General features: G+C 42.7%; 1 protein-coding gene across 8 annotated transcripts in view; it reads left to right on the top strand.

Moving 5' to 3' along the window:
- The first annotated feature begins 2,077 nt into the window (after positions 1-2,077).
- Positions 2,078-27,388, top strand: part of SSBP2 (single stranded DNA binding protein 2) — a 344,236-nt gene continuing 318,925 nt past the window's right edge. For 6 of the 8 annotated variants that reach the window (XM_038765540.1, XM_038765547.1, XM_038765543.1 and 3 more), the window contains exon 1: positions 2,078-2,188. In XM_038765540.1, the coding sequence (XP_038621468.1) occupies positions 2,127-2,188 (62 nt within the window). In that variant the 5' untranslated portion in view covers positions 2,078-2,126. The remainder of the gene's footprint in view (positions 2,189-27,388) is intronic. The other 2 variants (XM_038765546.1, XM_038765545.1) reach the window with 2 other exon arrangements.

The following is a 27,388-nucleotide window of genomic DNA, read 5'->3' as shown; positions in this document are numbered from 1 at the left end:
AGGGCTGAAAAAAAAACCTCTGGAATGGGAAGGGGTTCCGTCACTTTGGAAAAGAAGAGGCAGGAGGGATCTGCATGAAGACCTCTTAATACCCCAGCGATGACTGATTTTTGGACAGTCCCCCTCCCCATCCCCACCGCCTTACCTCCTTCACCTCCCCACAGCACTTGTTTGTACATATTTATTACTCTATTTTACTTGTACATATTTACTGTTCTGTTTATCTTATTTTGTTAATATGTTTTGTTTTCTGTCTCCCCCTTCTAGCCTGTGAGCCTGCTGTTGGGTAGGGACCGTCTTGATATGTTGCCAACTTGGACTTCCCAAGCGCTTAGTCCAGTGCTCCGTACCCAGTTAAGCGCTCAATAAACACGATTGAATGAATGAATGAATGAATGTACTGTTCTATTTATTTTATTTCATTAATATGTATTGTTTTGTTGTCTGTCTCCCCCTTCTAGCCTGTGGGCCCGCTGTTGGGTAGGGACCGTCTCTACATGTTGCCAACTTGGACTTCCCAAGCGCTTAGTCCAGTGCTCTGCATACAGCTAAGCGTTCAATAGATAGGAATGAATGAATGAGTGTACTGTTCTATTTATTTTATTTCATTAATATGTACTGCTCTGTTGTCTGTCTCCCCCTTCTAGCCTGTGGGCCCGCTGTTGGGTAGGGACCGTCTCTACATGTTGCCAACTTGGACTTCCCAAGCGCTTAGTCCAGTGCTCTGCATACAGCTAAGCGCTCAATAGATAGGAATGAATGAATGAGTGTACTGTTCTATTTATTTTATTTCGTTAATATGTACTGCTCTGTTGTCTGTCTCCCCCTTCTAGCCTGTGGGCCCGCCGTCAAGTAGGGACCGTCTCTGTCTGTTGCCAACTTGGATTTATCAAGCGCTCAGTCCAGTGCTCTGCACCCAGTTAAGCGCTCAATAGATAGGATTGAATGAATGTACCGTTCTATTTATTTTATTTCGTTAATATGTACTGTTTTGTTGTCTGTCTCCCCCTTCTAGCCTGTGAGCCCGCCGTCAAGTAGGGACCGTCTCTGTCTGTTGCCAACTTGGATTTATCAAGCGCTCAGTCCAGTGCTCTGCACCCAGTTAAGCGCTCAATAGATAGGATTGAATGAATGTACCGTTCTATTTATTTTATTTCGTTAATATGTACTGTTTTGTTGTCTGTCTCCCCCTTCTAGCCTGTGAGCCCGCCGTCAAGTAGGGACCGTCTCTGTCTGTTGCCAACTTGGATTTATCAAGCGCTCAGTCCAGTGCTCTGCACACAGTTAAGCGCTCAATAGATAGGATTGAATGAATGTACCGTTCTATTTATTTTATTTCGTTAATATGTATTGTTTTGTTGTCTGTCTCCCCCTTCTAGCCTGTACTGGGACTTCCCAAGCGCTTAGTCCAGTGTTCTGTACCCAGTTAAGCGCTCAATAGATAGGATTGAATGACTGAATCCCAGGGCCGGGAAGGGGATGCCAGGCCCCATCCCTCCCAAGTGGAGGGAGTCCTGAGGAGATTCTCGGGTCGGAGAGGGGGCCGAGCGATGGCCATGACGGCTCCTCCCTCCCTTTTTTAATATTTTTGTGTTTTCCCCCCATTTTTTTCCCCTCCCGGCCTGTGCGACTCAGGCGCCCCTGAGTCTGGGGCGGCCGCAGCAGCAGCAGCAGCAGCCGCTCCGGCTCCTGCCTGAGCGACTCCAGGCCGCACTTTCCCCTCCTCCCGGCGCCTTCTCTCCAGCGAGGAGCCGCGCGCGCGCGGGCGGCGCGGGGGGGCGGCGCGGCGGCGCCGGGAACAGCCAGTTGTTTAAAATCCTCCTAGAGCAGTTTCTAATTCCCCCCCTTGCGCCGGCGTTCGGAGCGCGCGTGGCGGGGGGGGGGGGGGGGGGGAAGGAGGAGGAGAAAGTGGGAGGCCGCTTTGCTGTTGCCGCCGCGCGCTTTAGAACGCGGGGAGGGGACCGTGTCAGTCTCGCGCGTTGCCCGGGCAACGGGGGCGGGGCGCGGGCGCGGGGCGGCCAATGGCGGGGGCGGCTGCGGGCGTCGCCATGGCAACGGGGCTGTTCCCGGGGAGGCCGTGATGGGTTGACAGGTGCGTGACAGTGGAAGCTGCTCTCGGCACAAGCATGTACGGCAAAGGGAAGAGTAACAGCAGCGCCGTCCCGTCCGACAGCCAGGCCCGGGAGAAGTAAGTGTCTCCTCTCCAGCTCCCCCCCTTTCCCGCACACACCCACCCACCAACACACACCCACACAAACACACACACAAGCCGGGGTGGGATGCAGCCGGAAAGGGGCGAAACGGCTGGGGGGGGACTGGAAACTGATTTCGACTTCCCATTCGTATTTACTGAGCGCCTCCTGGGCGCGCAGCACTGTACTGAGCGCTCGGGAAGTGCAACTTGGAGACGGCCCCCACCCGACAACGGGCTCGCAGTCTAGGAAAAAAAAAAATAACCGTGGCATTCGTTCGGCGCCTACTATGTGCCCAGCACTGTTCTGAGCGCTTGGGAAGTACAACTTAGAGACGGTCCCTACCCGACAACGGGGTCGCAGTCTAGAAAAAAATAAGCGTGGCGTTTGTTCGGCGCTTAGTATGTGCCAAGCACTGTTCTAAGCGCTTGGGAAGTACAACTTAGAGACGGTCCCTACCCGACAACGGGGTCGCAGTCTAGAAAAAAAATAATCGTGGCGTTTGTTCGGCGCTTACTATGTGCCAAGCACTGTTCTAAGCGCTGGGGGGGGGGAGGTACAGGATGATCAGGTTGTCCCACGTGGGGCCCCCGGTCTTAATCCCCGTTTTCCGGATGAGTGAGGCCCAGAGAAGTTAGGTGACTTGCCCAAAGTCACACAGCTGACAAGCGGCGAGGGCGGGATTCGAACCCAGGCCCGATCCGGGCGAGCCGCGCCGCTTCTCAAAGCGCCTAGTCCTGCACCCGGTCAGCGCTCAGTAGAGAGGACCGAATGGAGGGATGGAAAGTTGTTTTGGGTGATGGGAGGGAAAGAACCCGCGGGTTCATCTCCACCCGAAGTAACTTTGCGGGCGGGCTGCGGGCAGGGAAGGAGGAAGGGCGGCGACGTGATGGGGGCCGAGGGAAACTGAGGGAGCCGGGGTGGGAGGGGAGGTGGCAGGGGGTCGCACCCCCCACTTCCTCGCCCGGACCTTGGTGGTGGGCCGGGGGGAGACCAGTCCTTCCCAACCGCTTAATCCAGTGCTCTGCACACTGGGAGCGCTCAATAAATACGATTAAATGAATGAATGAAAGAGAAAGAGTAGGAGCACCAGCGCACTTTCCCCCTGAAGGGGTGGGGAAAGAGGGGGGGGCCCTTAAGTTGGGGATGGGAGAGCAGTCCTTCCCAAGCGCTTAAGCCAGTGCTCTGCACACTGGGAGCGCTCAGTAAATACGATTAAATGAATGAGTGAAAGAGAAAGAGCAGGAGCACCAGCGCACTTTCCCCCTGGAGGGGTGGGGAAAGGGGGGGGGGCCCTTAAGTTGGGGATGGGATGCCCCCTCCCTCCTCCCCTCCATCCCCCCGCCTTACCTCCTTCCCCTCCCCACAGCACCTGTATATATGTTTGTACAGATTTATTACCCTATTTGGCTTGTACATATTTACTATTCTATTTATTTGATTTTGTTAATGTGTTTTGTTTTGTTGTCCGTCTCCCCCTCCTAGACTGTGAGCCCGCTCTTGGGTAGGGACCGGCTCTGTATGTTGCCAACTTGGGCTTCCCAAGCGCTTAGTCCAGTGCTCTGCACCCAGTAAGCGCTCAATAAGTATGAATGAATGAATGAATGGGGATGGGCCTAGGAAGGGTGAGCAATCTCCCCCGGGAGGCCGCTGGTTTGGGCCCTCTCGGAGCCAGCGGAAGGCGGTGGCAGTGGGGAACTTTTTTTATGGAGACTTTGTGCCTCCCAAATGTCAAGGCCTTCCTCCTCCTCTTCCTCCTCCACCATCTCCTCCTCTTCCTCCTCCACCATCTCCTCCTCTTCCTCCTCCACCATCTCCTCCTCTTCCTCCTCCACCATCTCCTCCTCTTCCCCCTCCACCATCTCCTCCTCGTCCTCCCAGCAAAGAGGGCCGGTGGGCGGCGGGTGGGGAGAGGGAAGTTTTGGGGGGTAGGAGGTACACTTTGGGGGCCTTGAGTTCGAGAGGAGATGTGGGGAAGGGGGCTCGTTCCAGTGGGAAGGAGTGCCCTGGAGAAGGGGAGCGGGGGGGAGACACTCTGCGTGTGTGTGTAGAGTTTAGACACAGGTGTTTTGAGAATAACAATAATAATAATCATAATGATGGTACTTGTTAAGCGCTTACTACGTGCAAAGCACTGTTCTAAGCACTGGCGGGATCAGCTTGTCCCACGTGGGGCTCACAGTCTTAATCCCCGTTTTACAGATGAGGGAACTGAGGCCCGGAGAAGTGAAGTGACTTGCCCAAAGTCACACACAGCCGACAAGTGGCAGAGTCCGGATTAGAACCCGTGACCTCTGACTCCCAAGCCCGGGCTCTCGCCGCTGAGCCACACAAGAAAAAGGCACCAAGGATGGCAACAGAGGTGTCCCCCCGACTGCCCCAGACAAGGCCGAAGGCCAGAGTGGGCGCTGTACATGGGGGTCGTTTGGTATTGGGTGTCATTCAAAAAGCGACCCCCTTTTGGTATTGGGTTAGCGGTGATGTGGGTGTCGTTCAAAAAGTAACCCCCTTGTGGGGTTGGCCTGGGGTTGGGCAGTTGGGTGGGAAAGGGAGGCCGCTCGGGGCATCCGGGCAGGCCCGTCCATGCCAACATTGGGGCTGCCGGATGGATCCTGCAGTGGGCAAGGGCTCTCAGCCCGGGCGGGGGAAGAAATCGGGGGGAAACATCCGACAGATGGTACCCCGGGTGGGGCGTCCAAGTCAGAGCCCATACAAACGCACACACACCTACACACAGCCGTAGCTGGGCTTCATAAAGTCGAGAGCCCGAACGTGACTAACGAGTTTCCCTCCTTCGGGCAGTTAGTCTTTCCCAGAAAGTTTCCCTTGCTCCAGGGATGGGAGCACTTCCTAATCCTAAACAAACATTTTCCCCAAGATTTCAGGGCGGCAGGCCTTTACGCTGGGAAAATAACAGGAATAGGGAGATGCTTAAAGAGATCGGTTTAGTTTGAGAGGGTTTTTTGGGGGGGTTTCTCGAGTCCCATTGTCGACAGGATCCTTGGTTCAGCAAGAAAGCCCAGCTAGGAGCAGGAGGCGGAGGGGTTAAAAAACAAGTTCTTGGAATTGGAGGGTGAAACTGCTACTTTATATGAAAGAGTTAATCGACTGGTTGTGAAACCTCTCGTAGGAAAAAATAATTGTCTGAAAGAGGGTAAGCTTAATTATTGTGCAGTTGAACAAAAACTGGCCCCTTGATGATTATATTTGTTTTATGGAAGAATGGATTTGCTGGGAGTGAAGGAATCCATCTGCGTTATTTAGTCGGTAGATCATAAACTTGAAAATGGGGGTGTATTATTGGATAGCCCTTGGGCTTTTAGAAGAGGGTGAAATATAATTAAAGGAATGAACTTGAGTTGAATCCACTCTACCGAATGGAAGTCTTGTAAAATCCTTTAAATTTTGGTTGGTGGTGCCCACATTTTTATGATATTTTTGTTTCTGCTTATTTTCTAAGCGTATCTGTTCTCTCCGCTTATTCATCCTTCACTCCAATAGTGCACACTCTCAAGGAAACTTTTGACACTTGAAAGCAAATATTAGTTTTAGTTAATTGTACTTCGAAGACTTCCAAACACAGTTACCACGGAGGAGTAGTACCATTGTAAGCAAAGTTATGGGGGGCCTGCTAGATGGTGCTATTCGATTTAAATACATTCCACTTCCCATTCATTACAATTGGCAGCAGGAATTCTGGTCAGTTCTTGAAAGAATTTGCTTTTTGTGTTAAATTCAGGTGGGTCAGTTTGGGACTACCAGCGAGGATTACCGAAGATGTTGGGTTTTTTGTTTTGCCTTTTTTTTTTTTTACGTTCCATAAATTTCTAGAGTCGGGACAGGAAAAAAGAGGTTTGCGATCTTAGATTCAATATTCTAACAATCGACATTTGTCTGTGTGAGAGAGCCGTTGCTTGTTGATAGACTTAGCTGTGTATTGTCATCCCTATATATTTTTTTTTCCTTTTCGGGACCCAGAATTGTTTACTTTTGGCTTTTTATGGCACCATTCCACCCTAATGAAACAACTTCCTCAGGATAGGAATCCTAGACTAGGAGCCTTTTCGAGAGTAGATGTTTTAAGATTTTAAAAGATACCCGGGCAAAGGGGAAATTGTTGTTTCAACAGGAGAGCCAGTGTGAACTCCGTGATCTTAAATCCGTAGAAATAGTTTGGGTAGTTGATTTAAAAGAATATAGAATGCACACTTTAATAGAGAAGCAGATGCCTGAGAGTTCATTTTCAGTTTGAACAATGATGTGGGCAGAAAAACAGAACTATTGGTCTTTTAATAGGAGTTCATAGCATTAGTAAAGGTCATTTTGCTTATCTGAACACTGGTTTGGGATAATTGGTTTATACTTATCTACGTTTTGTTTTTGTTCAAGAAGTTTCCATTTGAATCACCCCCAAAATGGTAAATATTTTTTATTTAGGATATATTCTTAGTGTTTATATGCCAGAGTTGGTTAATTTAGAGTATGGTTTAAATGCCGACTCTGAAGTTCTTCTAAAGCACATTTCAGGGATCAAGGTAGGTTAATTTCAGTTTTTTATTGTGTTAAATTGAGTTTACAAAGTGGGAGTTTGTGGCTGACAAGCCTGGAATGCAACAAATCCTTGCACTATACTGATTCTGTATTGGCAACGGAACTGTGGCAATAGAAAATTCTTCCAATGTAGAAAAGTTTTGCCGATGTGTAGTATTAGCAGGCATTTGTCCGTTTGGCAAAACTAGGACTCACTGGAAACAGACGTTTTTGGACCATTTGCTGTATTCCATGCTGCTGTATATGCCATATGTCCCCCCGATTAGATTGGTGTTTTTAAGAAAATACCCGATACAGTACCCGCCAAACTACAGACTTTGGAAGTTAAGGCTCAGATATATAGTTATAACCCTTGGTACCAATGCAGCTTAAGGTAGTGAATGATACCAAACTGCAGGAGGGAAATGCAGACTGTGGGAGCTTTCAGGGACTGTTGCCGGAGAGCAGATGAAAACACAAGGGTGAAGAGCCCATCCTGTCTTCCAAAAAAGTTTTTGCTGGATTTTGGTTCAGTGAGTCTGTCATTAAGAAATATGGTATTTTCTACCCGCTAGACTCTAAGCCGGCTCCTCCTCTAGAACATAAGCGTCTTGGGGGCAGGGAATGTGTCAGCCAACTCTGTTGTGGCGTACTCTCCCAAGTGCTTAGTATAGTGCTCTGCACCCAAGAAGTGCTCAATAAATGCCAAAGAGTGAGTGATTTCTATTTCAGTGTTATTTTCATGTCTCCTTTATTGTTAACAAAAGTATCTGAAAAATTCCTCCCTGAAAGAATATGGGGCCGGGTAAGTCGCACTGGAGGTTAAGAATGGTCACTGACAAATGCTAATGGATCAGAAGTAGTGTTCACTTTTGATTAAATTTTTTAATGTGATTTTTTTTAAAGTATAATAGCACATAGTAGGAACAAGAGGAATCCAATACATTAGGGGCCTCCATTTTTTCTTCTTTGTAATATATTCAGAACTGAAAGTACGGTAATAAAGCAAATTGCATTTTACCTGGGACTGAGAAGGAACTTAAGTCACTTTTCTGTTACTGAGTTGTGAAGCTTTAGAAATAGAGCGTGTATGCTGTATTTTCAAATGATTGTATTCTACACAAGGAAACTGAGCCTTTTTCATACCTGTAAACTTGGTAACTCATGGAAACCACTGGGCCATTTGTGAACCCCCAGAGGGGACTGTAGTATCTTCCTCAGAGCGATTTCAACTTATTTGCTATTAAGGCTAAATGGAGGAACCATCTCTCTTGCATCAAGGAGCACAGTGAATCATCTTTTTCCTGGAGGAAAATAATGAGCTTATAGCAATTCTTCCTTGTTTAGTGTCTCAGAAACTTTTTAATTGGAAGGTTTTCAGAAGAAATGAAAAGTATTGTCACTAGAAATTTGACAAAATGGTACCATTTTACCAGTTTTTTCTATGAACACAAACTTTTTTTTTTGTTGTTGTTGTGCTTGTAAGATCCTTGAAGGCAGGGATCATGTTTACCAATTCTGTAGTACTGAACCCTCCCAAGTACTTAGTACACAGAAAGCACTCAATAGGTACCATCGATTGATTGATATTTAAGCGCTCAGTAAATTAGATTGATGATGAGAGTATATATTGAGATGTACAGCAGTGTGGGGCCGAGAGATCAGTCCGCTGTTTGGTGCAGAGATGGGCATATGCAAGATGGTGAAAGGCACAGTCCTCATGGTCATCAGCATCCCTCCACTCTCCAGCGTTGAGTTGAATATTGCAACGTCCAAAGAAATAGGGGTGTTCAATTGGAGCCATAACACAGGTGCACCAGTATGTAGCCGTGGCACTGATGCCGGCAGGCTTTTTGTTGCAGGATCATTCTTCTAATTGTGGCTTCTATGATCTAATCTGGTTATGTAAAGGCAGGGTGAAGACTGAGAGTGCGCGTCGTTAGAACCGAATGGTCCAAACTTGGGTATAAACTTGTAGTCTGGATATGCCCAGATCCTTCTCTACTTAATCAGCCAGTTTTTCCACTCTCTTCCCTCATCTTTTCTCTCTCAAGGCAGAATGGTCATGGTTTGGGGTGGGTTTCATAGTTTCCTTGAGGACAAAAATTCCCCTAAGCTGGTTCTGTTCTCAGCCCTCCTCACTCTGGGGTGGTGGGGGGAAGTTGTTCTTCTATGCCACTTTTCTCCTGTTCTGGCATGAACTATCGAAACTACGTATGGGTCTCCTTTGAAATGAAAATGCCAAGCCATTTACCTCATCCGTAAAATGGGGATTAAGACTGTGAGCCCCACGTGGGACAACCTGATTACCTTGTATCTATCCCAGCGCTTAGAACAGTGCTTGGCACATACTAAGTGCTTAACAAAACCCATCATCATTATTATTGAGTGTGTATGTATTTTTAAAAAATGTTATCTGAATATAACTTGTCCTCTGAATCCTCAATTAGGATCAGATTTGACATACCTTTTGGAAATCCTTAACCAATAAAAATGATCTTGCATCTTCCTCAGTGCTTAGTATAGTGCTTGGCACCTAATAAGTTCTCAACAAATATGGTTATTGTCATTGTTATTATTATTGCTAATAATAATAAGTACAAAAGGAAACTGTGTCCAGTTCTGTGGCTTCTTTTTTGGTACTATCTATGTGGAAACTTTGGTATTATCCATATGAAACTTTAATAGAAACTAATATTATATCTTGTTTTTGCATAGCTGTGAGAGAAAACATATATACTTTCATTCCTTCCACACTAAAGGTTTATTCTCTATGTTCAAAGCCAGTTTGCCCCATAAAACCAATTCAGCATGAAAAAAACCCATTAAACTTTAGTTGCTGCACAATAGTGGACCAAATAGGTCTTGCAGCATCAACCTCTGGTAGGAAATAGTGATTTTCTATGAAAATTAGAATATACAATTTGGGACAATGGTTATGTTACCTAGAATGTATTTCTGTTATTGCTACTTTAAGATTATAGCATTTGATCCAAAACAAAACAAAAAAAAATCCTAATACGGTAGGTTCAGGAATTTGCTCTTTGTTTTGTTGTTATAAGTTATTAGTTATTCAAAGTGATTGTACAGCCTAAAACAAGTTAGGCTAACTGCAAGACATCATTTCAGTAAAGATTTAAAATATAACACTATTGTTCGGGATTTGTAAGGATATGTAGGCTCACAGCTATCAGATGCATTGTTGCTCTGATACCCTTAGACAGGGGAAGAACTGGTAAAAAATTAACTGCCTTACGTAAACTTATTGTGGGCTGGTTACCTGCATCTTTTGCAAGGCTGGGGAGTTATATTTTTCTTAGTCATGGTGGATTATTTCCCTAAATGAAATTAACAGTAAAGAAGTAGAACATAACTGTTCATGAACAATAAGAAAATAATGGCCAATGAGAAATTGTATTTAGAGTCTTTAATTTGAGCCCCTTAGACGTTTATTATCAGTCATTTTAAAGTATACATTTAAAATCATATATACACACATACGTATATATATATATATATACACACACACACGTGTATATATATATATACATACATACATACATAGATATACCATATTTATGGTATTTGCTAAGTGCTAACTCTGTGCCAGGCACTGATCTAATCAGGTTGGACACAGTTCATGTCCCACATGGGGCTCACAGTCTTAATGCCTATTTTACAGATGAGGTAACTGAGGCACAGAGAAGTGATTTGCCCAAGACCACCCAGCAGACAAGTGGCAGAGCTGTGATTAGAACCCAGGTCCTTCTGACTCCCAAACCCGTGCTGTTTCCACTAAGCCACGCTGCTTCTTACATATATATATACACACACACACACACACACACACACACACACACATGCGCGCGCGAGCAAATACATATATGTAATCTTACCTATACTGTAAGGTCACTGTGGGTAGGGAATGTGTCTGCTACATTGTTAGATCTCCCAAACCCTACACACAGTAAGTGCTCAATAAATATGACTGACTGATGGACCAAGTTGTGATACATTATCCAGCCTTGGAACTAATCAAGCAAACCAAAACAACCAACCAACCTTTTTTGTCTGTAAAGTAATTTCTAAAAGCCTGCCTAACTTTCATGGGCCCCATATCACTACTCTATATATGTCTTTGGCTTCCCCACAGAATCCATGAATCATTCTCATTCTCCCCACCCTCCCCACCCCCCCCACCCCCGACTCAGTATACGGTATTATGTAGTGATACGTAGTGCTGCACACATGTATTTTCCTTTCCTCAAGGAGACTCACAAGGTTGCTGCCCCACACTTTTATGCCCGCAGAAGAGGCCTAATGAAAGACTGACCTCTGTGGCTTCACTCTCTGCCTCTGAGGGGAAGAGGTAGGGAGGTGTCAGCATGGGTTTGAGCTCTAGGGAGCAAGAAAGTATCCAACTCTAGGGGTCTGGCAAGAAAACTGTCTGCCTCTGCTTGGCAAGCAAACCATTGTCCCTTCCCCTCCACAACCTGTCCCTCACCTCCTTTCACCCTCCATCACCTACTAGTAGCTTAAGAGGAGACAAAGGATAGATTTTTTTCCCCCCCAGAATCACTAGGTTTGGACGAGAAGCAGTGTGGCCTAATCAGTCAATCAGTAGTATGTATTAAATTCTTCTTATTTTTTTTTGTATATATATAAGAAGCAGCGTGGCTAATGGATAGAAAATGGCTCTGCGAGTCAGAAGGACCTGGGTTCTAATCGCAGCTATGCCACCTGTCTGCTGGGTGGTCTTGGGCAAATCACTTCACTTCTCTGTGCCTCAGTTACCTCATCTGTAATGCAGAGCACTGTGCTAAGTGCTTGGAAAAATACTGAGAGTTGGTAGACCTGCTCCCTTCCGATTAGGAGCTTATGGTTTGTAGGAGAAAACAGACATTAAATTGCAGATAGGAGAAATAATAGAGTAGAAGTATATGTACATTAGTGCTGGGGTCCTGGGGTACACAGTGCTTAAGGGTTAAACAGCCAAGTGCGTAGTCAGTGCAGAGGGGGGGACAAAAGAGAGTCAAAAGATCAGGGGTCTAATCCTGGTTTTGCCGTTTGCCTGCTGGGTGACCTTGGACCAGTCACTTACCTTCCCTGAGCCTTAGTTTCCTCATCTGTAAAATGACAATCAATACTTGCTTGATTCTTCTCTTCCTCTGACCGAATGTGGGGCAGGAACTCTGGCTGATCTCAGTTTTCCTGGATCTACTGCAGTCCCTAGTACTGTGCTTTCTTTACATGTAGTAAGTTTTTTTCCCCCCTTGTATTAAGTGCTTATTATATCCTGGGTACTAAAGTAAGTGCCGTGTTAGGTACAAGCTAATCAGGTTGGAAACAGTCCATGTCCCACGAATCTTCATTTTACAGGTGAGGTCACTGAGGCACAGAGAAGTTAAGTGACTTGCCTATGGTCACACAGCAGACAAGTGAAGCTGGGATTAGAACCCAGGGTCTTCTGACTCTCAGATCTGTGGTTTATCCACTAGGTCACACTGCTTCTCTGTGTACTTAACAAATACCACAATTATTATTCATTTTTTCTTAGACCCATAGGCCGATCAGATTTCTATTTTGTCCAAGGATAATGGTGGTAATTTTTGTATTGGGTTCTGGATGCGTTAAGTATTAAAGTCTTTGATTTTTTTTTTTTTGAAGTGAATATAATGTTAAATTCTCTGTGCCTGGACCGGCTCAAGCAGTAGTATTGCATAGGATGATTTAGTATTGGTGTTTGTTAGTTTTTAATTTTTCTGTGAAGATTTCCTATAGGTGTCTGCATCAGTCCTCCATCTCTCAATGCAAAACCACTCCTTTTTCAGCACTCAAAGAACTGACTGTAGGTAATGAAAACATTTTTGCGAAGGATCACCAAATAATCCTCAGATCCAAAATTTAACCACCATAAACTTTTAGGCATCTGTTTGGCTAAAGTCACTCTTGAACTGATGACTTGATTTGCACTTGAATTAGTTTTTGAGACTATCTTCAAGAAACAAATTGAGGACAGTTGAAAGAAAATGTAGAGCAAGCACTTTAAATCCCCATACTAGTCTAGCAAATTGCATTTATCTGATCACTTACATATGGTGGACATGTTAATTATAAAAGTAAACATTAGAATTTAATGACAGATAAAATATCTTTAATATGTTGTGATATATTCTAGACTGTGAGCCCGCTGTTGGGTAGGGACCGTCTCTACATGTTGCCAACTTGTACTTCCCAAGCGCTTAGTACAGTGCTCTGCACACAGTAAGCGCTCAATAAATACGATTGAATGAATGAATGCCCTGCACACAGTAAGCGCTCAATAAATATGATTGAATGAATATATCTCAAATAAAATATATCTACTTTGGAAAGTAAGAATGAAATAACTTCATCTCACCAGAGTGTAATTTTCATTTGAAAACTTAAAAGTGAGAGTCAAGAGCTTTGGACTGGAAAGCAGGTCTCTAGGGGTTAATATATTTGCTTTGTAACCTTGCAGGGGAAATCCTTATTATTTTCCTCTCCTCTACCTGAAAGATAACAATAAATAGTTACCATTCATGTGGGAATCTTATTTTTTTCGTTAGTATATTTGCTTTGTAACCTTGCAGGGGACATCCTTATTATTTTCCTCTACCTGAAAGATAACAATAAATAGTACATATTGTACTATTTGTATATATGTACATATGTACATAAATTGTACATATTTATTACTGTCTTTTACTTGTACCTATCTATTCTATTTATTTTATTTTGTTAGTATGTTTGGTTTTGTTCTCTGTCTCCGCCTTCTAGACTGTGAGCCCACTGTTGGGTAGGGACTGTCTCTATATGTTGCCAGCTTGTACTTCCCAAGCGCTTAGTACAGTGCTCTGCACACAGTAAGCGCTCAATAAATACGATTGATTGATTTTTTCGTTAATATATTTCCTTTGTAACCTTGCAGGGGAAATCCTTATTATTTTCCTCTACCTGAAAGATAACAATAAATAGTTACCATTCATGTGGGAATCTAATTTTTTCCTTAGAACACTCCACCACCACCTCATTTACCTAGTTGTCATTGATCCAGATCTGTGCTATCAAGTCATGTCCCGTAGTTGTGTTTGCACCGTTTTAGTTTGTTTCTTATGTACTTGGAGTTTGGACTTATTCCTAAATTACCTGCGGGCTGCCTTAACAGCTTCTCACATGTCCAGTTTGTAACACATTGCAGCTGCAGACCCACTAGGGTTTCCATTACTTAAAAGGAACTCCTCTACTACTCCTGGATGGGATTTATGACAAAAATCCCCCCAAAACCCCTCTCCAGCCCCAGGAATTCTCCCAGTTCTCAAATATCACAATGTTTAAGGATTCTAGGCACATTGCCAGAATTACTCTTGTGCCCCCTACTGGTCACGCAGTGAAATATCTCCTGGTGGAATAATAATAATAATAATAATAATAATAATAATAATAATAATAATAATGGCATTTGTTAAGCGCTTACTATGTGCAGAGCACTGTTCTAGGCGCTGGGGGTATACAAGGTGATCAAGTTGTCCCACTTGGGGCTCACAGTCTTAATCCCCATTTTACAGATGATGTCACTGAGGCTCAGAGAAGTTAAGTATGTGTTTCCATCCTCTTCTTATTCTTTTTTCCTCCTTGTCCACGATGAGAATTCTTTTAAATGTCCTTCTGGGCCATCTACTTTACTGCTAAGATAATGCTCGTTGAAGCTCAGTTATATGAGATGGTGATAGCACCGCCCATCTTGAACAATGGATGAGCCTTTGTCCTGAGACTTCAGGAGTGTGCTTTTCCCACTGAGCCATGCTGCTTAGATCTGTGACTTTTGGGCATTGGATATTTACCCCACCCTCCCCATATCTATGTACATATCTTTAAATTATGAATTACTTTATTAATGTCTGTCTTCTGCTCTAGGCATTAATAGTAATAATAATAATAATGGCATTTGTTAAGCGCTTATTATGTGCAGAGCACTGTTCCAAGCGCTGGGTGGGGGGGGATACAAGGTGATCAGGTTGTCCCACGTGGGGCTCACAGTCTTAATCCCCATTTTACAGATGATGTCACTGAGGCTCAGAGAAGTTAAGTATGTGTTTCCATCCTCATCTTATTCTTTTTTCCTCCTTGTCCAGGGTGAGAATTCTTTTAAATGGCCTTCTGGGCCATCTGCTTTACTACTAAGATAATGTTCGTTGAAGCTCAGTTATATGAGATGGTGATAGCACCGCCCATCTAGAACAATGGATGAGCCTTTGTCCTGGGACTTCAGGAGTGTGCTTTTTCCTCTGAGCCATGCTGCTTAGATCTGTGACTTTTGGGCATTGGATATTTACCCCACCCTCCCCACATCTATGTACATATCTTTAAATTATGAATTACTTTATTAATGTCTGTCTTCCGCTCTAGGCATTAATAGTAATAATAATAATAATGGTATTTGTTAAGCGCTTACTATGTGAAGAGCACTGTTCCAAGTGCTGGTTGGGGGGTATACAAGGTGATCAAGTTGTCCCACTTGGGGCTCACAGTCTTAATCCCCATTTTACAGATGATGTCACTGAGGCTCAGAGAAGTTAAGTATGTGTTTCCATCCTCATCTTATTGTTTTTTCCTCCTTGTCCAGGGTGAGAATTCTTTTAAATGGCCTTCTGGGCCATCTACTACTAAGATAATGCTCGTTGAAGCTCAGTTATATGAGATGGTGATAGCACCGCCCATCTAGAACAATGGATGAGCCTTTGTCCTGAGACTTCAGGAGTGTGCTTTTCCCGCTGAGCCATGCTGCTTAGATCTGTGACCTTTGGGCATTGGATATTTACCCCACCCTCCCCACATCTATGTACATATCTTTAAATTATGAATTACTTTATTAATGTCTGTCTTCCGCTCTAGGCATTAATAGTAATAATAATGATAATGGTATTTGTTAAGCTCTTACTCTGTGCCAACTTGAACTTCCCAAGCGCTTAGTACAGTGCTCTGCACACAGTAAGCGCTCAATACGATTGAATGAATATTTTGTTAATATGTTTTGTTGTCCGTCTCCCCTTTCTAGACTGAGCCCGCTGTTGGGTAGGGACCGTCCCTAGATGTTGCCAACTTGTCCTTCCCAAGTGCTTAGTACAGGGCCCTGCACACAGTAAGCGCTCAATACGATTGGATGAATATTTATTCCATTTTGTTAATAGATTTTGTTGTCTATCTCCCCGTACATATTAATTCTATTTATTTTATTTTGTTAATATGTTTTGTTCTCTGTCTCCCCCTTCTAGACTGTGAGCCCACTGTTGGGTAGGGACTGTCTCTATATGTTGCCAACTTGTACTTCCCAAGCGCTTAGTACAGTACAGAGTAAGTGCTCAATAAATATGATTGAATGAATGAACTTCTCTGCCTCAGTATCCTCAACTGCAAAATGAGGATTAAGTACCTATTATCCCTCTTACTTATCCCCATACAGTCAGGATCTGTGTCCGGCCTGATTGATTTGTGTCCACCCTAGCACTTAAAACAGTGCTTGACACATCCCTTCTAGACTGTGAGCCCGCTGTTGGGTAGGGACCGTCTCTATATGTTGCCAACTTGTACTTCCCAAGCGCTTAGTACAGTGCTCTGCACACAGTAAGCGCTCAATAAATACGATTGAATGAATAAGCACTCAACAAATACCATTTAAATCTTTCTACAAATAACTCAGGCTAAATGGGTTGATTAGAATTGACTATACATAAATGTGTATGTGCCAAGGGAGAGTGTAAATAAATGTAAATACTAGAGGTGACTGATAGATCGATGCCTTGGGCTGTGAGATTTAGTTGGGGAAAGGCTTGTTGGAGGAGATAGGATCTTGTGAGGCCTTTGAATGTGGGCACAGCTATCGTCTAAACTAAAGGTAGGAAGGGAATTCTGGCCCAGTAGAACAGCCCTGACAAGAGGATAGAGGTGGGAGAATCAAGAGCAGCGTACACCTAGAATGTTAGCTTGAGAGAAACAAATAGTGAGTGGATAAAACAGTAGCGTAGTGAATGATAATAATAAAAATAATAATAATAATGGCATTTATTAAGCACTTATTATGTGCATAGCACTGTTCCAAGTGCTGGATGAGGAGGGCTGATTGTAGGAAGTGATGTGTTTGGTGGAGAACCTTGAAGCCAATCCTGGGGAGTTTTTGCTTGATGTGGAGAGAAATGGGAAGCCATTGAAGGAGTTAGAGGAGAGGGAAGATTTGAGATGAGCGATGCTTCCAGAAGTACCAACGGTATTCATTCAGTCATTCAATCGTATTTATTGAGCGCTTACTGTGTGCAGAGCATCTGTTTTGACTGAGCACCTATTGTGTTGCTAAACACTGCGTTAGAAATGAGGAACGTTCCCAAGAAGGAAAATATATGGTCCCTGTCTTCAAGGAGTTTTCATTCTAATGAGAGAAATGGTAGACATACATTGACTACTAATCCACAGTTAAGTATATGAAAAGAGATAGAGATAAATGGAACAGGTGAATAAGTAACATGATAAAAGAAAAGTGGTCAGGAGGCTGGTTGGATGGCATGACTAGGTTGGTGAAATCAGGGAATGCCCTCTGGAGGAGGTGACTTTTTAGGAGGGAATTCAAGGAGGGAAGGGCCATGGCAATGCTAAGGAGTGGAAGGTTGATGTAGGAAAGGGGAAAATTGTGAGCGATGAATCAGAGGTAGTGGAATTGAGTGAGGAAAGAGTATGTTTGCTTGATTGGTTGTAGTGGGAGGAGAGAGCTGAAGAAATAGGAGAAAGCTAGCCAGTGGTGAGCCATTATGCAGATAGTCAAGAGTTTTTGCTTTATTTGAGAAGCAATGGGGAGCTTTTGAAAACTGTTTGAGGAGGAAAATGATGCACTGTGATGTTTTAAAAATACATCCCTCTCTGTAGGCAAAAATAGCCCAATAAAGGGAAACACTGGAGCCAGGGAGACCAGTAAGGATGTTGTTACAGAAGCCCAGCCCAGAGTTGATAACAGCAGGGACTAGGATGGTGGGTGCAAGGATGGAGAGGAAGGGTTAGATCCATGAAATACTGAAGAAGCGGCAGATCATAGAAACACATGGAATGTGAAAGATAAACCAGAGAAAGAAGAAAAGAATGTGGTTTAGGGAGGACTAGAGTGTTCTTGACAGTGATGGAAAAGTTAGGAAAATGAGAGGATTTAGGTAAGGAGGGATTTTGTTTTCTCCACTGAATCGTGAACTCATTGTGAAGGGAGGGAGGAAAGAGAGGGACATCAAAGAGGACAACCATCACACTTTTCCTCCAGAAATCCTGGTGCTACAGTTAGAATATTGGACTGGACGGACCATTGTTCTGAACAGTTAATGGCATTGCTTGTGTAGAAATTAGGGGAGAAGGAAGAGATTGGAAGAGAGAGAAAGAGAAAGAGAGAAATCTGAGAAAAAAGGTTACAAAGGAAGGAGAAAAGATGAGTTAGGAAATTTTAAAAATCACATTGCAGCAATTGTCATCTAATAGAATTAAATTTCTCCAAAATTTAGTATTTTTTTCCCAGTGATTTACATTCACTGAAATGAATTAGCTAAATTTTATTGTCTTATGCAAAGCGAAGCAAAATGCTCAAGCATTTCATGAATTTAACATGTGCCTAATCAGTTTCTATCAACTAAGAGATATATCTACTAGCCAGTTTGAATTGCAGTTAGGGGTTTGTATAGGATGGTGTGCCTATTGAGAGCTTTGAGCAAATGCAAAATTTATTTGAGGTTAGTACATTACTTTTTTAGAATGACAAATTATTGATGCATGAGTGAAACCTATTTGTTTTTTAAATTTCCTTTTTGTTCTTGTTAGATTGTGAGCTCCTTGATGGCAAATATTAATTCTTGTTTTTTCTCTGCAGTTTCCCCAATGTCTAGAACAGAGTTTTGCATGTTATGACTATTTCATAGAAATAAATGATCCACTGATTTTTTAAAATTTGGCTTGTTTTTAGAAAGTATCTTGCATATTTTGAAAAATGTGTCCACTTTCCATAATGGGCATGGCAAGACTCATAAAAGCCGAATTGCTCTGTGCAGTGATCAGCTATTAACAGGTGCAGGTACTAAGCTGTTTGTGGTTATCAGTGTGTGTCCTATTGGTTCTTCATTTAGCTTGCCCATCTATTTCTTTAGAACATGTAGAGCATTATAATTTGCAAGAATCCTGTTGCCTGTATTTCACTGCTTACGAGAGGGATGTACTTGTGTGTTCCTGCAAACCAAAACCAAGCTGGGATTTCTAATTTTAGGTTTCCCAGCCTTGTCAGCCTCTCTTCAAGTGTTAAAGATCATTCAGATGCACCTTACCACATCTTTTACTATGCTATTAAAGCGCAACTTTGTCCACTTGTGTCAAAATTTCTTGAGAACACAGTAACAGTTTTTAATTAATGCTTTTTATGTGCACACTTGAAAGAAACTTTCAGTTAAATATTCTCAGAACTATTTGTCTTTTGGCCCTGTTTTAACCAGAGACAGGGACTAGATAGAATTTAGGATTCCTGACTATTGATCCTATGTCCAAAATATAAGTATCACACTCCCTTTGTAACTCAGAATGTACCACTGATGTCAGTGTCAGTTCCCTGACCATTGATTAAAAGCTAGTGGGCATAACTTCATGATCTGTGGTTTGTAAAACTTTTGATTTTTTTCAGATATTTGGCAATAGATTACAGGAAATAATGGGCATATCTTTGCGATCTCTGGTTGCAAAGCATTTGATTATTTTCAGATATTTGACAACATATTAATAATAACTTTTAGGATGTCTGAGCTTTCTTTTCTCACTTCTATTTAGGGCTGAGTCCCTTCCATATCTATTTAAAAGGTTGTGCAGTGCAACAGTTAAAACTAAGAGCTAAAGCATTTAGTCCTCATGGTTTTCTTTAGCCAAATTAACCACAATGATGGAAGATTTTTGGAAGATCTGAGATGTAGAGCTCCATTGGCAGAAAAGGAGCTACTGCCAAATGTATTGTGTCTGGTTAGCTCGAGATGTAAGCATTAGGAGAAGAAAGAAAACAGTGCATCCCTTGACCTCTTAAATAATGTTGTAGCTTATGTGATTATCAGTCAAGTGAGATAGAATGTTAAGCTGACTTTGGTTTCTGACTTTGTGTTCCTGAAAGATCTATTCTGCAGACAATTCTGTAGAAATATTTTATACCACTTACACAGTTATATGTGAGTGACTAAAGCTTTAGGAAGTAAAGTAATTACCACTATTTAAGAGTATTTAGTGAGCACCTACTTTAGGAGAGCACTGTAGCTCTTAGTGCTTGGGCTGGGGAGTAAGAAGGAAGAGAGAAGACTTTTAAAACTCGGTGACTTATGGCCCTACCAAGTTGTCTTTGTGGAGAGCCCAGAGGATCCACCCAACTGATCATTATAGACTGAGAGGGAGTTGCGTACACATCTCTCAGGAGAGCAAAGAAGCCCTGTTCTCTCCATTTGTTTTACTGGGGAAAAACAGTGCCATCAGTAGGGCAGATAGTGGTTCATTTGACTTGGATTTCTACCTCTGTTGATGGCAGCAGGATACTTGGAGGAGCGATTTTATAGTGGGATTTTTTTTTACATCAATTCTGTGTGTAGAAATGTGTCATTCAATGTCCCCGACTTTCCCCTCTACATCTCTAATTCCCTCTGTAACCCATGAGAACACAAGAGAAAAGTCTTTTGGTTGCTTGGCTCTGGTGTTTTCTTGGCTGGTATCCAAAATTAATTTTACATTCATTGGAATCCTGGATGACAGATATCATTTCCCACTGCTGATTGATGATCAAGTGGACCTAATAAGACCTTTGTTCATTTTAGGCAGTTGCAGAACTCACTGTGCATATACAAATCCTACAAATCCATTTCAAACCTCTCCAGTTTATTTGTGTAATTGCAGCAGGCCGGAATGCCCGGATGACTGGTGGGGAACCTTCTGAGACCCTAATGCCAGAGTTGGAACTTATCGCTTCTAGTCTTAGTGGGATTGCTGTTCAATTGGGCAAAATGTCCTCTGATCTGAAGTTTGTCATACTTGCTGCCCAACTTAATGGGAGATCACTAACAGAGGACCCTCTCCTGCTGCAAAAAAGCTAACAGGAGATGGTGGAGGTCTAGCTTTCTCTTTAACTTGGAAAGTCTTGAAATGTTTTCTGTAAATGATACCTATGCATAGCCAGGAAGGCAGTACTGGCAGCATCATCACAATGAACCAATCAATCCATCCTATTTATTGTACTGAGCTCTTGGGAGAGTGGTATAACAAAGTTGGTAGGCATGTTCCTTGGCCACAATGAGCTTAAAGTCTAGAGGGGGATAGGGACATTAACATAAGGAATAAATTATGGATATAATAATAATAATGATGGCATTTATTAAGCGCTTACTGTGTGCCAAGCACTGTTCTGAGCACTGGATATGTATGTAAGTGCTGTGGGGCAGAGGAAGGGATGAATCTAGGGTGCAGAACCAGGCACCACGGTGACACAGAAAGGAGTGGCAGAAGAGGAAATGAGGGTTTAGTCGGGAAAGGCGTCTTGGAGGAGATGTGCCTTTAATAAGGGTGACCTCAACAACTCCACTGCGTTTGTGGCCTCTTGAAACACCTGCTGGGACAAAATATTTCTGAGGTCATGGTCTAATGTGAAAGCACCTGTGCACCTGGAAACATCACAGAGAAAGTTTGTATTAGTATACGACTTTCCTTAGGCTACAACCACACCATGATTCACACAACCAAGAAAGAGCTATTTTGGCTTGATGTTTTACCCCAGGTTTTAGCCACCCCATGATACATTCAACTCAGGAATACTCCCCTGCTGGTCTGAAACTTCACTAATAAAAGGAATCGTATCTTTAAATTATGTTTTAAAATTTTTTATTTATATTAGTGTCTATCTCCACCTCTAGAGTGTAAGCTCAGTGTAGGCAGGAAATGTATCTGCTAATTCTGTTGCATTGTATTCATTCATTCATTCAATCTTATTTATTGAGCTCTTACTGTGTGTAGAGCTTGGGAAGTACAAATTGGCAACATATCGAGATGGCCCCTACCCAACAACGGGCTCACAGTCTAGAAGGGGGAGACAGACAACAAAACAGAACATGTAGACTGGTGTCAATACCATCAGAATAAATAGAATTATAGCTAGATACACATCATTAGTAAAATAGAGTAATAAATATTTACAAATATACACAAGTGCTGTGGGGAGGGGGGCGATGGGGAGGAGGAGGAGAGGAAAAGGGGAAGTTCCGTCTGGGAAGGCCTCCTGGAGGAGATGAAGGGCTTTGAAGGGGGGAAGAGAGCTAGTTTGGCAGATGTGTGGAGGGAGGGCATTCCAGGCCAGAGGTAGGATACGGGCCAGGGGTCAACAGCGGGACAGGCTACTCTCCCAAGTGCTTAGTATAGTGCTCTGCACATAGTAATTGCTCAATAAATACCATCAATTGATTGATTGAATCATTATAAAATGTCAAAACAGATGAAGTAGTTAGCATCTCTCCGTCACCAGCTAAGGTTTGGGATTTAAGAAGTCATGTTCCTTTTTTTTTAAAAAAAAAAAGGCAGATACATTTATAAAAATGTCTGAAGAAGACCCAGAGGGACAGAAGAGTTCAAAGGTGTGAAGAGGTGTTAGTAAAACGCTGGTCTGCTACAAGGTACCTAAGGATGACAAGAAGAAGGATGTTCAATTTATATTGGACAATTCCTTCTCCAAAGTTGAAAAACCACTACCACAATCATCAGACAAGCTTCTAGTTTTACAGCCTCCTGAAAAGATTAAAAAATGACAGCTCTCCCTTTAGTTACTTTTGGAATGTTTTGCTTGGAATTTCTTTGACAGAACAGTAGTTTAGTGATGCTTGATGAAACAGTTTAAAGCCCATTGAAGAATTTCATACTATTTCAGAGATTTTGAACAGATCCCTGTTCATAATATGTTATACATGTTGTGCACCTATATACCTGTATGTTAATTCCTTGGAAGAGGGAATAAAGTTTTAAATACATTGGAAAGATAACTCACAAAAGAGGATGAAATTCAGTAGAAATATACTTGGAGACAAAAGACAGGCAGCGGGAAGATTTGCCAGGTGCAAAACCCGGGCTGGGTCTTTTGACCACAATCTGAATTTGAGCAATGGAATGTTATTATGAATACTCGACACAGTCCTGGGATCTATAAGAGGAGTTTGCATTGCAGAGGTTGGGAAGTAATCCTTATTAGAGTCTTGTCAGGTTTTAGTCCCTGTACCATAAAAAGGATGTCAAGAAACTGAAGCAGGTGCAGAGAAGTGACAAAAATGATTAAAGGGAGGAAAAATAGATCTTATGATGAAAGATTCAAGGAATTAGAGTTGTTTAGTATTGAACAGAGAAGACTGAGGTGATTTAATAACTATCATCAAGCGTAAGAGGAGGCCAATCTGTTGTTCTTCATGTCCATATATTACTAAACAAGAGGAAATTTGAGGCAGAAAGCAGAAGTTCTTGACTCTTATGGCAAATAAACAGTGGGCTAGGTGACTGAAAGAGGTTTCTGAGCTTTCATCCCTGGAGACCTTTAAGAAAAGGATAGACCCTTTTCTATTTGCCTTCAATCATTTAATCATTCACCCAGAGGGAAGCAGGGATGTGGACCAGGTGATTGGTCAAGGTCCCTTCAGCTCCAGCATTCTGTGATTTATTCAGCTGCTCAGCAGTCACACTGTATCCTAATGGGGACAATTTCTTGGGGAAAAAAAAGGATCTTCTGGATCTCATTATGTTGAGGCACCTTGGTATTACCTAGAGTGAGAATCCTTAGCAGCCCCTCTCCAGACCATGAATTCCAAAGGAATTAAAGAGATGTGGAATCTGGTCTGAAACCCAAAGAGAACTGTACCTGAGAATTTTGAGAACCTATTGGGTACAAACCTGTTTGCTAGTAATGTTTTAATCGGAGATACCATTGAAGAGAATGCCAGAAAGTAAATTCAAACTAAGATTTTAAAACCACAAACTAAAATTTACTTGAGGAAAAACTCAAAAAAAGCTCATTTACCCCCACTGCCCTGACCTATGTTTCCATCAGCTTAATTAGGGAATCTGGGCTTACCCGTATGGATCCAGCACGGCAGAGGTAGATGAAGAGGTTTCCTGACTGATCAGCCTCCAGAGAGCAAAGTGGCCACTCCAGATTTTTATCTTCTCTTCAGGGACTTTGCTTCACCTAGGAACAGCCAATTTGTACTTCCCAAGCGCTTAGTACAGTGCTCTGCGCACAGTAAGCGCTCAATAAGTACGATTGATTGATTGAACAGCCCCTTCTATCCTGCAAAGAGGTCAGTAGTCAGCCCCTTTGCCAACTAGGAAATGTAGGCTTTCCTTCCCTTCAGTTTCCTTGCCAATCCTCAACAGAGCAACTCTCCCCAAAGACAGACTGTAATACAGCATCACAGATAACCCAAAGATCACTGACTTTTATCCATTTAGTTTTGTTTTCTATGTATTGTCCATTATTGTGGTCCCTAATTTATTTTCTGATTTAAGAAAAAAAACCTAATTGTAATGTAAGGACAAGAGAGGATTAAATCCATGTCAATGGTATTTATTGAACACTTACTATGTACAGAGCAGCACCCTACTAAGCATTTGGGAGATTGCAATGTAAGAGTTGATAGGACACATTCCCTGCTCACAGCAAGCTAGAATGTAGTTAATTTTTTTTGTCAGACTTGCGTGAATAAAATTTTCTGACTTTTGATGAGGGCTTTTAATTTTGGTATGTTCTTCTATTAATGTAAGAATCTGGGTATTACTGAGGTTTGATTCCTGAGTTGAAATAGGCCAAGTCTACACCAACAAAGTGAAGTGGGAAAATTGAAGTCACAGGAATGCTTTCAACTAAAACATCTTGATACCTGAGGCATTGTTTACTGTTTTCTTGAATTATCTGGATAATTGCCTAAGGTCTCCATTTACTTTGCTAGAGACCCGGCCTTAATGTAAGCCAAATCTAAAAGCATTGCAGAATATAAGATCTGTAGTGCTGTGCACTTACTGAAGTGCATTTCTTTGGTCTTGCCACTTTCTGCCCAGGGCAGTGTTCAGATAGCTGAATTTTTGTCCTGATGATAATCAAAATTTGGGCTTGACAATTCATCCTGCTGTTTAATTTCTTCATGCAGGTAAAAATCCACTTCCTCACTTGTATTTAGCTAAACATCCTCCAAAGAATCACAGATCCAACAGGGGAGAAACATCAGTTTTAGGAACTGCAGCTTCCTAATGGAACTGTACATTACTTTTTGGTATTTTTAAATCACACATGCAAGCAGAAAAACAGTACAGAAATCTTCACTTAGTGTAACGTTTCTGAGAGTTGCACTAAAGAAAATTGAGTATTGAAGGAATATTATTATTATAAGTAGGCATTTAGCTACTTGGTAGCAGCATTTTCTTTTTTCTTTTGAGGTTTCTACTGGACTGGTTACTAAAACTCCTGAAGCTGATGAGCATTTTGGCTCACAGCTTGTTAGTGTCCAGGAAGTCCTCTCCTTTCCTTGGTTGTGAATTTTCAGTGTGACTTGGTCAAGGATTTGGTTGCCACGATGGAGAGATAGGTAGTTCTGTAATTGTAGCATCATGGATCTTGCAGCCATACTTAAATATTCAATAGTGATGTCAAATGATCAGATGCTGCTGATTCACCTATTTTCTTTAAATTAACACCAACACTGTGGATTGATTTAGTACATTCCCCTTAGCACATAAACAGTTTCGAGGCTCACATTAGTTGATTCTTTTTTCATTAGTGAGATTGGGAGGGGCAACTTTATGTCTCCATTTTGCGAGTGTTGAAATTAAGGCACCGAGGAAGTCCCCTGTTCTCGTCACCCAGTTAATCAGTGAAGGGCAAGACTTGAATTCACCCAGTTATTCGGTGGTAGGCAGGATTTGAATTCAAGTCTTTGACTTCCGGTGTAGTGCATTTTTCACTAAAACTGCTGATTCTTGATGACTCTCAGTTAGTTTAGTTTTCATTCTTCGGGGAAGAATAAGAAGATGCGGTATATGAGAAAGGCTATCTAAATGGAGCTGTTATATGCAAAATGGAATCGCATTAATTTCAGCACATAAATGCCATTTTCAACTTAGGCTTAGACCAAGCTGTTCAATATGTTCAGTCCTCTCTAGTTTTGACGTTTGCATGTGATTTTCAGCCCATTCAGCGATAGGGACTTAAGATACAGTAAAATTAAAATTATGGTACCTGAGATTAGGCATAGTAACACAGAGTAGACATAATATTACATAAGACGTCTTTCAGACTAAAACCTTTGTAAGCCTGCAGAGTCTCGTCGTTATGGATGGTTTTTAAAGGCAGAAGGGAGTTGTATACCTTGCACGTTGCCCCCACTGTTAATACTGCCACCATTTTAATTTCCTGGGGTAAGCCATGGCTGGGACTGTTCTGCCCATCCTGAGACTGCTTCTTCCCCTTTCCCTTCCCTCTCCCAGCCTTCCTCCTCTTCCTCCCCCGGCTGCTGCCTTGGTACTGGCCTGCATCCCTCTGCCCCAAGGGATACACAATGAACAAGGTAACCTGGGAGAAGAACTTTGATGGGTAAAGGCAGTACATAGTTGACTGCAGTGCTGTCTTGTCTCGTCTTATGCCATCGAGTCATCTCCCACCCATAGCAACACCGTGGACACATCGCTCCCAGAACCCCCTAACATCTGCAGTCGTTCTGGTAGTGCATCCATAGAGTTTTCTTGGTAAAAATTCAGAAGTGGTTTACCATTGCCTCCTTCTGCGTAGTAAACCTGAGTTTCCACCCTCGACTTTTCTCTGTGTTGCCCAGCACAGGTGACTTTTGACTTGTAGCAGGTTGCTTTCCACTCACCAGCCGCTGTCCAAACTAAGGATGGAATGGATCTCCCTCCCACAGTCGAGACTGGTAGAGTACTGGAAACTCTTCAGGTGCGACCCTGGGAGGGGCACTTTGCTATAGAGACCTGTACTATCCGCTCTTTCTCTTCTTCGACCCATGGGCACTCGCAGCAAAGTTATGGGTTGGGCCGGGTAACCAAGACTTTCTTCATTCAGGGAGGGTGTGAGTGTGTGATCTGTGGGTGAGATGCAGGTTTGGAAGATAAATGTAGTACCTGTGCAGGACTCTAAACAGAAACTTCAATGTAGTTGACATCTTGCTCAGGCAATTACCCTGGCCTTGAACTTCCTTCCCCTCTCAAATCTATTAGAAATCAGTCCTCCCCATCTTTTAGATCCTTCTAAAACTTTCCAGTTAATTTCTAAAAAGCCAGCCTTAGCATTTAGGTATCCATACCTCTTCTCATCATTCAGATTCATAGTCAATTGTACATTGTTATTTATTATGATATTCCATCCTGGCATATTCGCTGTGCCATCTAGCTGATCGTTGTTCTTCCTACTGCTCTTGCCATTTGTAAACAGTTGTGTCCATCTGTCTTCCTTACATTTTAAGATCTCTTGAGCAGTGTAATGTGTTTTACATCTGACCTGATTTCTTGTGTGAACCCAGTGCTTGACAAATGTCACTGTTTTTATTATTGTTCTTTTGCAAGTACTTAATACAGTGCTC

Source organism: Tachyglossus aculeatus, chromosome 23, assembly GCF_015852505.1.
Source record: "Tachyglossus aculeatus isolate mTacAcu1 chromosome 23, mTacAcu1.pri, whole genome shotgun sequence".
NCBI classification, from domain to species: Eukaryota; Metazoa; Chordata; class Mammalia; order Monotremata; family Tachyglossidae; genus Tachyglossus; species Tachyglossus aculeatus.
This window is presented reverse-complemented; position numbering and strand designations above follow the sequence as displayed.